The sequence below is a fragment of the Balaenoptera borealis genome (assembly GCF_965194805.1).
Source record: "Balaenoptera borealis genome assembly, chromosome: 9".
Lineage (NCBI taxonomy): Eukaryota > Metazoa > Chordata > Mammalia > Artiodactyla > Balaenopteridae > Balaenoptera > Balaenoptera borealis.
This window is the reverse complement of record NC_138873.1, coordinates 61,116,931-61,130,175: the sequence shown is the minus strand read 5'-3', so window position 1 is coordinate 61,130,175 and position 13,245 is coordinate 61,116,931. Positions and strand designations below refer to the sequence as shown.

The 13,245-nt window shown below is 38.7% G+C and overlaps 1 protein-coding gene across 6 annotated transcripts in view; it reads right to left on the bottom strand.

The window, feature by feature from the left end:
* Nucleotides 1–13,245, bottom strand: part of MMS22L (MMS22 like, DNA repair protein) — a 194,175-nt gene that overhangs the window by 168,383 nt on the left and 12,547 nt on the right. For all 6 annotated transcript variants that reach the window (XR_014248429.1, XR_014248430.1, XM_082405195.1 and 3 more), the window contains exon 7: nt 12,483–12,573. Coding sequence is in view for 4 of the 6 variants with exons in the window: in XM_082405195.1 (XP_082261321.1) it covers nt 12,483–12,573 (91 nt within the window). In the remaining 2 variants the exon portion in view is untranslated. The remainder of the gene's footprint in view (nt 1–12,482; nt 12,574–13,245) is intronic.

Below are 13,245 nucleotides of genomic sequence, written 5' to 3'. Positions count from 1 at the left end.
AGAAAATGGTAATAGGAACATACATATCGATAACTACCTTAAATGTAAATGGACTGAATGCTCCAACCAAAAGACACAGACTGGCTGAATGGATACAAAAACAAGACCTGTATATGTGCTGTCTACAAGAGACCCAGTTCAGACCTAGGGACACACAGAGAGTGAAAGTGAAGGGATGGAAAAAGATATTCCATGCAAATGGAAATCAAGAGAGCTGGAGCAGCAATTCTCATATCAGACAAAATAGACTTTAAAATAGAGACTGTTACAAGAGACAAAGAAGGACACTATACAATGATGAAGGGATCAATCCAAGAAGAAGATATAACAACTGTAAATATTTATGCACCCAACATTAGAGCACCTCAATATATAATGCAAATGCTAACAGCCATACAAGGGGAAATCAACAGTAATACAATCATAGTGGAGGACTTTAACACCCCACTTTCACCAATGGACAGATCATCCAAAATGAAAATAAATAAGGAAACACAAGCTTTAAATGATGCATTAAACAAGATGGACATAACTGATATTTATAGGACATTCCATCCAAAAACAACAGAATATACTTTCTTCTCAAGCGCTCAAGGAACATTCTCCAGGATAGATCATATCTTGGGTCACAAACCAAGTCTTGGTAAATTTAAGAAAAATGAAATCGTACCAAGTATCTTTTCCATCAACAACACTATGAGACTAGATATCAATTACAGGAAAAAATCTGTAAAAAATAAAAACACATGGAGGCTAAACAATACACTACTAAATGACCAAGTGATCACTGAAGAAATCAAAGAGGAAATCAAAAAATACCTAGAAACAAATGACAATGAAAACACGATGACCTGAAACCTATGGGATACAGCAAAAGCAGTTCTAAGAGGGAAGTTTATAGCAATAAAATCCTACTTCAAGAAAAAAGAAACATCTAAAGTAAACAATCTAACCTTACACCTAAAGCAATTAGAGAGAGAAGAACAAAAAACCCCCAAGTTAGCAGAAGGAAAGAAATCATAAAGATCAAAATAGAAATAAATGAAAAAGAAATGAAGGAAACAATAGCAAAGATCAATAAAACTAAAAGCTGGTTCTTTGAGAAGATAAACAAAATTGATAAACCATTAGCCAGACTCATCAAGAAAAAAAGGGAGAAGACTCAAATCAACAGAATTAGAAATGAATAAGAAGAAGTAACAACTGACACTGCTGAAATACAAAGGATCATGGGAGATTACTACAAGCAACTCTATGCCAATAAAATAGACAACCTGGAAGAAATGGACAAATTCTTAGAAGTGCACAACCTTCTAAGACTGAACCAGGAAGAAATAGAAAATATGAACAGACCAATCACAAGCACTGAAATTGAAACTGTGATTAAAAATCTTCCAACAAACAAAAGCCCAGGACCAGATGGCTTCACAGGCAATTTCTATCAAACATTTAGAGAAGAGCTAACAGCTGTCCTTCTCAAACTCTTCCAAAATATAGCAGAGGGAGGAACACTCCCAAACTCATTCTACAAGGCCACCATCACCCTGATACCAAAACCAGACAAAGATGTCACAAAAAAAGAATACTACAGACCAATATCACTGATGAACACAGATGCAAAAATCCTCAACAAAATACTAGCAAACAGAATCCAACAGCACATTAAAAGGATCATACACCATGATCAACTGGGGTTTATCCCAGGAATGCAAGGATTCTTCAAAATACACAAAATCAATGTCATACACCATATTAAAAAATTGAAGGATAAAAACCATATGATCATCTCAATAGATGTAGAAAGGGCATTCAACAAAATTCAACATCAATTTATGATAAAAACCCTCCAGAAAGCAGGCAAAGAGGGAACTTATCCCAATATAATAAAGGCTTTATATGACAAACCCACAGCCAAAATCGTTCTCAATGGTGAAAAACGGAAACCATTTCCTCTAAGATGAGGAACAAGACAAGGTTGTCCACTCTCACCACTATTATTCAACATAGTTTTGGAAGTGTTAGCCACAGCAATCAGAGAAGAAAAGGAAAGAAATAAAAGGAATCCAAATCAGAAAAGAAGAAGTAAAGCTGTCACTGTTTGCAGATGACATGATACTATACATAGAGAATCCTAAAGAGGCTACCAGAAAACTACTAGAGCTAATCAATGAATTTGGTAAAGTAGCAGGATACAAAATTAATGCACGGGGGGAGGAGAGAAGATGGCGGAAGAGTAAGACGCGGAGATCACCTTCCTTCCCACAGATACAGTAGAAATACATCTACACGTGGAACTGCTCCTACAGAACACCCACTGAACGCTGGCAGAAAATGTCAGACCTCCCAAAAGGCAAGAAACTCCCCCCGTACTTGGGTAGGGCAAAAGAAAAAAGAAATAACAGAGACAAAAGAATAGGGACGGCACCTGCACCAGTGGGAGGGAGCTGTGAAGGAGGAAAGATCTCCACGCACTAGGAGCCCCTTCGCAGGCAGAGACTGCGGGTGGCAGAGGGGGGAAGCTTCGGAGCCACGGAGGAGAGCGCAGCCACAGAGGTGTGGAGGGCAAAGCGGAGAGATTCCCGCACTTCCCGCACGGAGGCTCGGCGCTGACCAGCACTCACCAGCCCGAGAGGCTTGTCTGCTCCCCCGCCGGGGCGGGCGGGGCTGGGAGCGGAGGCTCGGGCTTCGGTCGGATCGCAGGGAGAGGACTGGGGTTGGCGGCGTGAACACAGCCTGAAGGGGTTAGCGCACCACAGCTGGCTGGGAGGGAGACCGGGAAAAAGTCTGCAGCTGCCGAAGAGGCAAGAGACTTTTTCTTGCCTCTTTGTTTCGCGGCGCGCAAGGAGAGGGGATTCAGAGCGCCGCCTAAACGAACTCCAGAAACTGGCGCGAGCCGCGGCTATCAGCGCGGACCCCAGAGACGGGCGTGAGACGCTGGGGCTGCTGCTGCCTCCTCCAAGAAGCCTGTGTGCGAGCACAGGTCACTCTCCACACCGCCCCTCCCGGGAGCCCGTGCAGCCCGCCACTGCCAGCGTCCCGTGATCCAGGGACAACATCCCCCGGGAGAATGCACTGCGGTCCTCAGGCTGCTGCAACGTCACGCCGGCCTCTGACGCTGCAGGCTCGCCCCGTCTCCTCTGTACCCCTCCCTCCCCGCGGCCTGGGTGAGCCAGAGCCCCCGAAGCAGCTGCTCCTTTAACCCCGTCCTGTCTGGGCGGGGAACAGACGCCCTCAGGCGACCTACACGCAGAGGCGGGTCCAAATCCAAAGCTGATCCCCAGGAGCTGTGCGAACAGAGAAGAGGAGGGGAAATCTGCCCCAGCAGCCTCAGAAGAAGCGGATTAAAACTCCACAAACAACTTGATGTGCCTGCATCTGTTGAATACCTGAATAGACAACGAATCATCCCAAATTCAGGAGGTGGACTTTGGGAGCAGGATATAATAATTTTTCCCCTTTTCCTTTTTTTTTTTGTGAGTGTATATGTATATGCTTCTGGGGGAGATTTTGTCTGTATAGCTTTGCTTTACAATAGCTTTATTTTACTTCACTATATTATAGCTTCTTTCTTTCTTTCCTTTCTTTCTTTCTTTCCTTCCTTCCTTCCTTCCTTCCTCCTTCCTTCCTCCTTCCTTCCTTCCTTCCTTCCTTTCTTTCTTTCTTTCTATTTTTTCTCCCTTTTACTCTGAGCCGTGTGGACGAAAGGCTCTTGGTGCTTCAGCCAGGCATCAGGGCCGTACCTCGGAGGTGGGAGAGCCAACTTCAGGACACTGGTCCACAAGAGACCTCCCAGCTCCACGTAATACCAAACGGCAAAAATCTCTCAGAGATCTCCATCTCAACATCAAGACCCAGCATCACTCAATGACCAGCAAGCTACAGTGCTGAACACCCTATGCCAAACAACTAGCAAGACAGGAACACAGCCTCATCCATTAGCAGAGAGGCTGCCTAAAATCATAATAAGGCCACAGACACCCCAAAATACACCACCAGACGTGGACGTGCCCACCAGAAAGACAAGATCCAGCCTCATCCACCAGAGCTCAGGCACTAGTTCCCTCCACCAGGAAGCCTACACAACCCACTGAACCAACCTTAGCCACTGGGGACAGATACCAAAAACAACGGGAACTACGAACCTGCAACCTGTGATAAGGAGACCCCAAACACAGTAAGATAAGCAAAATGAGACGACAGAAAAACACACAGCAGATGAAGGAGCAGGGTCAAAACACACTAGACTTAACAAATGAAGAGGAAATAGGTAGTCTACCTGAAAAAGAATTCAGAATAATGATAGTAAGGATGATCCAAAATCTTGGAAATAGAATAGACAAAATGCAAGAAGCATTTAACAAGGACGTAGAAGAACTAAAGAGGAATCAAGCAATGATGAAAAACACAATAAATGAAATTAAAAATACTCTAGATGGGATCAATAGCAGAATAACTGAGGCAGAAGAAAGGATAAGTGACCTGGAAGATAAAATGGTGGAAATAACTACTGCAGAGCAGGATAAAGAAAAAAGAATGAAAAGAACTGAGGACAGTCTCAGAGACCTCTGGGACAGCATTAAACGCACCAACATTCGAATTATAGGGGTCCCAGAAGAAGAAGAGAAAAAGAAAGGGACTGAGAAAATATTTGAAGAGATTATAGTTGAAAACTTCCCTAATATGGGAAAGGAAATAGTTAATCAAGTCCTGGAAGCACAGAGATTCCCATACAGGATAAACCCAAGGAGAAACACGCCAAGACACATATTAATCAAACTGTCAAAAATTAAATATAAGGAAAACATATTAAAGGCAGCAAGGGAAAAAAAACAAATAACACACAAGGGAATCCCCATAAGGTTAACATCTGATCTTTCAGCAGAAACTCTGCAAGCCAGAAGGGAGTGGCAGGATATACTTAAAGTGATGAAGGAGAAGAACCTACAACCAAGATTACTCTACCCAGCAAGGATCTCATTCAAATGTGATGGAGAAATTAAAACCTTTACAGACAAGCAAAAGCTGAGAGAGTTCAGCACTACCAAACCAGCTTTACAACAAATGCTAAAGGAACTTCTCTAGGCAAGAAACACAAGAGAAGGAAAACACCTACAATAACAAACCCAAAACATTTAAGAAAATGGGAATAGGAACATACATATCGATAATTACCTTGAATGTAAATGGATTAAATGCTCCCACCAAAAGACACAGGCTGGCTGAATGGATACAAAAACAAGACCTATATATATGCTGTCTACAAGAGACCCACTTCAGACCTAGAGACACATACAGACTGAAAGTGAGGGGATGGAAAAAGATAGTCCATGCAAATGGAAATCAAAAGAAAGCTGGAGTAGCAATTCTCAGATCAGACAAAATAGACTTTAAAATAAAGACTATTACAAGAGACAAAGAAGGACACTATATAATGATCAAGGGATCGATCCAAGAGGAAGGTATAACAATTGTAAATATTTATGCACCCAACATAGGAGCACCTCAATACATAAGGCAAGTACTAACAGCCATAAAAGGGGAAATCGACAGCAACACAATCATAGTAGGGGACTTTAACACCCCACTTTCACCAATGGACAGATCATCCAAAATGAAAATAAATAAGGAAACACAAGCTTTAAATGATACATTAAACAAGATGGACTTAATTGATATTTATAGGACATTCCACCCCAAAACAACAGAATACACATTTTTCTCAAGTGCTCATGGAACATTCTCCAGGATAGATCATATCTTGGGTCACAAATCAAACCTTGGTAAATTTAAGCAAATTGAAATCGTATCAAGTATCTTTTCCGACCACAACGCTATGAGACTAGATTTCAATTACAGGAAAAGATCTGTAAAAAATACAAACACATGGAGGCTACACAATACATTACTTAATAATGAAGTGATTACTGAAGAAATCAAAGGGGAAATCAAAAAATACCTAGAAATAAATGACAATGGAGATATGACGACCCAAAACCTATGGGATGCAGCAAAAGCAGTGCTAAGAGGGAAGTTTATAGCAATACAAGCCTACCTCAAGAAACAGGAAACATCTCGAATAAACAACCTAACCTTGCACCTAAAGCAATTAGAGAAAGAAGAACAAAAAAACCCCAAAGCCAGCAGAAGGAAAGAAATTATAAAGATCAGGTCAGAAATAAATGAAAAAGAAATGAAGGAAACAATAGCAAAAATCAATGAAACTAAAAGCTGGTTCTTTGAGAAGATAAACAAAATTGATAAACCATTAGCCAGACTCATCAAGAGAAAAAGGGAGAAGACTCAGATCAATAGAATTAGAAATGAAAAAGGAGAAATAACCACTGACACTGCAGAAATACAAAAGATCATGAGAGATTACTACAAGCAACTCTATGCCAATAAAATGGACAACCTGGAAGAAATGGACAGATTCTTAGAAATGCACAAACTGCCGAGACTGAACCAGGAAGAAATAGAAAATATGAACAGACCAATCACAAGCACTGAAATTGAAACTGTGATTAAAAACCTTCCAACAAACAAAAGCCCAGGACCAGATGGCTTCACAGGTGAATTCTATCAAACATTCAGAGAAGAGCTAACACCTATCCTTCTCAAACTCTTCCAAAATATTGCAGAGGGAGGAACACTCCCAAACTCATTCTACGAGGCCACCATCACCCTGATACCAAAACCAGACAAAGACGTCACAAAGAAAGAAAACTACAGGCCAATATCACTGATGAACATAGATGCAAAAATCCTGAACAAAATACTCGCAAACAGAATCCAACAGCACATTAAAAGGATCATACACCATGATCAAGTGGGGTTTATCCCAGGAATGCAAGGATTCTTCAATATACGCAAATCAATCAATGTGATACACCATATTAACAAACTGAAGGAGAAAAACCATATGATCATCTCAATAGATGCAGAGAAAGCTTTCCACAAAATTCAACACCCATTTATGATAAAAGCCCTGCAGAAAGTAGGCATAGAGGGAACTTTCCTCAACATAATAAAGGCCATATATGACAAACCCACAGCCAACATTGTCCTCAATGGTGAAAAACTGAAACCATTTCCTCTAAGATGAGGAACAAGACAAGGTTGTCCACTCTCACCACTATTATTCAACATAGTTTTGGAAGTGTTAGCCACAGCAATCAGAGAAGACAAAGAAATAAAAGGAATCCAAATCGGAAAAGAAGAAGTAAAGCTGTCACTATTTGCAGATGACATGATACTATACATAGAGAATCCTAAAGAGGCTACCAGAAAACTCCTAGAGCTAATCAATGAATTTGGTAAAGTAGCAGGATACAAAATTAATGCACAGAAATCGCTTGCATTTCTATACACTAATGACGAAAAATCTGAAAGTGAAATTAAGAAAACACTCCCGTTTACCATTGCAACAAAAAGAATAAGATATCTAGGAATAAACCTACCTAAGGAGACAAAAGACCTGTATGCAGAAAATTATAAGACACTGATGAAAGAAATTAAAGATGATACAAATAGATGGAGAGATATACCATGTTCCTGGATTGGAAGAATCAACATTGTGAAAATGACTCTACTACCCAAAGCAATCTACAGATTCAATGCAATCCCTATCAAACTACCACTGGCATTTTTCACAGAACTAGAACAAAAAATTTCACAATTTGTATGGAAACACAAAAGACCCCGAATAGCCAAAGCAATCTTGAGAACGAAAAATGGAGCTGGGGGAATCAGGCTCCCTGACTTCAGACTATACTACAAAGCTTCAGTAATCAAGACAGTTTGGTACTGGCACAAAAACAGAAATATAGATCAATGGAACAGGATAGAAAGCCCAGAGATAAACCCACACACATATGGTCACCTTATCTTTGATAAAGGAGGCAAGCATATACAGTGGAGAAAAGACAGCCTCTTCAATAAGTGGTGCTGGGAAAATTGGACAGCTACATGTAAAAGTATGAAATTAGAACACTCCCTGACACCATGCACAAAAATAAACTCCAAATGGATTAAAGACCTAAGTGTAAGGCCAGACACTATCAAACTCTTAGAGGAAAACATAGGCAGAACACTCTATGACATACATCACAGCAAGATTCTTTTTGACCCAGCTCCCAGAGAAATGGAAATAAGAACACAAATAAACAAATGGGACCTAATGAAACTTAAAAGCTTTTGCACAGCAAAGGAAACCATAAACAAGACCAAAAGACAACTCTTAGAATGGGAGAAAATATTTGCAAATTAAGCAACTGACGAAGGATTAATCTCCAAGATTTACAAGCAGCTCATGCAGCTCAATAACAAAAAAACGAACAACCCAATCCAAAAATGGGCAGAAGACCTAAATAGACATTTCTCCAAAGAAGATATACAGATGGCCTACAGACACATGAAAGAATGCTCAACATCATTAATCATTAGAGAAATGCAAATCAAAACTACAATGAGATATCATCTCACACCGGTCAGAATGGCCATCATCAAAAAATCTAGAAACAATAAATGCTGGAGAGGGTGTGGAGGAAAGGGAACACTCTTGCACTGTTGGTGGGAATGTAAATTGATACAGCCACTATGGAGAACAGTATGGAGGTTCCTTAAAAAACTACAAATAGAACTACCATACGACCCAGCAATCCCACTACTGGGCATATACCCTGAGAAAACCATAGGTCAAAAAGTGTCATGTACCACAATGTTCATTGCAGCTCTATTTACAATAGCCAGGACCTGGAAGCAACCTAAATGTCCATCGACAGACGAATGGATAAAGAAGATGTGGCACATATATACAATGGAATATTACTCAGCCATAAAAAGAAATGAAATGGAGGTATTTGTAATGAGGTGGATGGAGTTAGAGTCTGTCATACAGAGTGAAGTAAGTCAGAAAGAGAAAAACAAATACAGTATGCTAACACATATATACGGAATCTAAGGAAAAAAAAAAAAAAAACGGGCATGAAGAACCTAGTGGCCAGACGGGAATAAAGACACAGACCTACTAGAGAATGGACTTGAGGATATGGGGAGGGGGTGGGGTGAGATGTGACAGGGTAAGAGAGTGTCATGGACATATATACACTACCAAATGTAAAATAGATAGCTAGTGGGAAGCAGCCGCATAGCACAGGGAGATCAGCTCGGTGCTTTGTGACCACCTAGAGGGGTGGGATGGGGAGGGTGGGAGGGAGGGAGATGCAAGAGGGAAGAGAAATGGGAACATATTGTGTATGTATAACTGATTCACTTTGTTATAAAGCAGAAGCTAACACACTATTGTAAGGCAATTATACTTCAATAAAGATGTTTAAAAAAAAAAAAAGACAAAAAAAAAAAAATTAATGCACAGCAATCTCTTGCATTCTTATACACTAATGATGAAAAATCTGAAAGAGAAATTAAGGAAACACTCCCATTTACCATTGCAAAAAAAGAATAAAATACCTAGGAATAAACCTACCTAAGGAGACAAAAGACCTGTATGCAGAAAACTATATAACACTGATGAGAGAAGTTAAAGATGATGCAAACAGATGGAGAGATATACCATGTTCTTGGATTGAAAGAATCAACATTGTGAAAATGACTATACTACCCAAAGCAATCTAAAGATTCAATGCAATCCCTATCAAACTACCAATGGCATTTTTCACAGAACTAGAACAATAAATTTCACAGTTTGTATGGAAACCCAAAAGACCCTGAATAGCCAAAGCAATCTTGAGAAAGAAAAACAGAGCTGGAGGAATCAGGCTCCTGGATTGCAGACTATACTAGAAAGCTACAGTAATCAAGACAGTGTGGTACTGGCACAAAAACAGAAATATAGATCAATGGAACAGGATACAAACCCCAGAGATAAACCCATGCACGTATGTTCACCTTATTTTTGATAAAGGAGGCAAGAATATACAATGGAGAAAAGACAGCCTCTTCAATAAGTGGTGCTGGGAAAAATGGACAGCTACATGTAAAAGAATGAAATTACAACACTCCCTAACACCATACACAAAAATAAACTCAAAATGGATTAAAGACCTAAATGTAAGGCCAGACACCATAACACTCTTAGAGGAAAACATAGGCAGAACACTCTATGACATACATCACAGCAAGATCCTCTTTGACTCACCTCCTAGAGAAATGGATATAAAAACAAATGGGACCTAATGAAACTTAAAAGCTTTTGCACAGCAAAGGAAAACATAAACAAGACAAAAGGACAACCCTTAGAATGGGAGAAAATATTTGCAAACGAAGCAACTGACGAAGGATTAATCTCCAAAACATACAACAGCTCATGCAGCTCAATATCAAAAAAACAAACAACCCAATCAAAAAATGGGCAGAAGACTTAAATAGACATTTCTCCAAAGAAGATATACAGATTGCCAACAAACACATGAAAGGATGCTCAACATCACTAATCATTAAAGAAATGCAAATTAAAACTACAATGAGGTATCACCTCACACCAGTCAGAATGGCCATCATCAAAAAAATCTACAAACAATAAATGCTGGAGAGGGTGTGGAGAAAAGGGAACCCTCTTGCACTGTTGGTGGGAATGTAAATTGGTACAGCCACTACGAAGAACAGTATGAAGGTTCCTTAAAAAGCTAAAAATAGAACTATCGTACGACCCAGCAATCCCACTACTGGGCATATACCCTGAGAAAACCATAATTCAAAAAGATTCATGTACTACAATGTTCACTGCAGGACTATTTACAATAGCCAGGACATGGAAGCCACCTAAGTGTCCATCGACAGATGAATGGATAAAGAAGATGTGGCACATATATACAATGGAGTATTACTCAGCCATAAAAAGAAAGGAAACTGAGTTATTTGTAGAAAGGTGGATGGATACAGAGTGAAGTAAGTCAGAAAGAGAAAAACAAATACCGTATGTTAACACTTATATATGTAATCTAAAAAGGAAAAAAAAAGGTTCTGAAGAACCTAGGGGCAGGACAGGAAAAAAGACGCAGACGTAGAGAATGGACTTGAGGACATGGGGAGGGGGAAGGGTAAGCTGGGACGAACTGAGAGAGTGGCATGGACATATATACACTACCATATGTAAAACAGATAGCTAGTGGGAAGCAGCCACATAGCAAAGGGAGATCAGCTCTGTGCTTTGTGACCATCTAGAGGGGTGGGATAGGGAGGGTGGGAGGGAGACGCAAGAGGGAGGAGATATGGGGATATATGTATGTGTATAGCTGATTCAGTTTGTTATAAAGCAGAAACTAACACACCACCGTAAAGCAATTATACTCCAATAAAGATGTTAAAAAAAAAAAAAAATCCTTTCAATTTGTAACGAAGTCAAGTAGTAAGCCTCTCTGTAGTTAGTCCTGACACTTTAAGAGAGTAAGTGCTAGGTTATAATGTACACATCATTGTGTTAATCACAAAGACCGTTCTGAACATTAAAAATGCTCAAGTGCTTAAAAAATAATAATAATAATTTACAACTATATAATATTTACAGAAAATTGCCAATTTGATAACGGAAACTAAAGATGCCAAAGAGCAAGACCAAGAAATAAATAGGCAACATGTGAAATAAAAGATTACTATCCATAATATATACAAATCTCTACTAATTAATTAAAGAAAGATGGGAAAGAATGAAACAAGAGATAAAACAACAAGTACTTTGCAAAATATAATGAACAAGTAATTAATAAAGCAAATATAAAAAGACAATGAAATGAAAGATGCTCCACTTCACTGGTAATCGGGAAATTGCAAAAACAGAGATTCAGTATCATTTTTCACGCATTAGTTGGCAAAAAATAAAAACAATTCTACTGGCAAGAGTATGAGGCAAAGGCATGTTCAGTTAGTGTACTTAAATTGTGGAAACTTAATATACAACACCAGAGCAGCATATACAATACTAAAAGTGCAATGTGCCACATCAATTCCAAAAACCTATTCTACTAAATAACTTGTACAAGTATTCAAAGATGTATATCTTATATCTACATAAGGATGTTCAATGAAATATTATTTGTAATACCAAAATAAACAGAATTAACAGAAATATCAAAAAATAGACTTGGCTAAATAAATTATGATAGGTGCATAAAACTGTATGTACTAACATGAACCGATCTCTAAAAAACTGTTAAATGAAACCCTACATAGAACAATATGATGATACCATTTGTGGTTAGAAAGAAAAACAAAAATCCTACCTATGAGTTTCTATATATGTATACTAATAGATAGTAAGTATGGATGGATGGATAAATGGACCAAGCTGTTCCCAGCAGTTATCTCTAGAAAAAAGAAGTAAGACCTTAACTTTTTAGTTTGGTTACTGTTTGATTAAAAAAATAATAATAATCAGAAAGCACTTATTGTATAATTTTAAAAAACAATTTAGATTAAAAAACATTTACATTAAAAAAAGGACATAAATCAGAAATACATAAACTTACTCAATTTTTCACCAAGCATGTGAAGAATTTCCAGCACTAGCCAATGGATATCTAAGTGGAGATGTAACAAATGCCATGATGGTGGGAAAAGCTGTGAATGACATTAAAAACTGTGACTGAAAATTCATAACACTTTATTAGGTATTTTATAACATGTCACAACACTCCTCCATAACGCACAAGTTAACCTAACACTATTCAAAAGCTCAAGGAAAACCTGTGTCTTGTTCATTAGAGGATTTTTTCACTGGAGATCTTTAAAAGCAGGATATACTCTTAACTGATGTTGTTTAAGACAGACCCACCTCGGGGCTGCTGAATAGACTTGTATAGTAAAGGCCCCTACTAACCAACTGAGATTCTACTACAGCTGCAAGGCAGTAAAATCAATTTTTTTAAACACTTATTTTCATGATTTTGTTTTAGACTTTAGCTAGGAAATATGTTTTTAAATGTAATGAATACCCAGGAACTTCCATAAGATATTTTAACAAGAACTTCTGGATCATCATTTAGACACTACTGTCATGCCCATAAAGAAACTAAAGTTAAAAGTGGTGAAGAAATTTACCCCTTAATTAATGCTTTAGGATTCAAATCTAATTCTGATTCAAAAGCCAGTGCTCTTTACTGTGCTAGCAGATTATCAATAACCTTTCTCCAGTCAACATTTCGAATCACTAAAATACGATACATACTTTTTATTAAAACAACTATGATGAATGATGGAGAGGGGTCTTGCCTTATCAAACATGCAAACAAA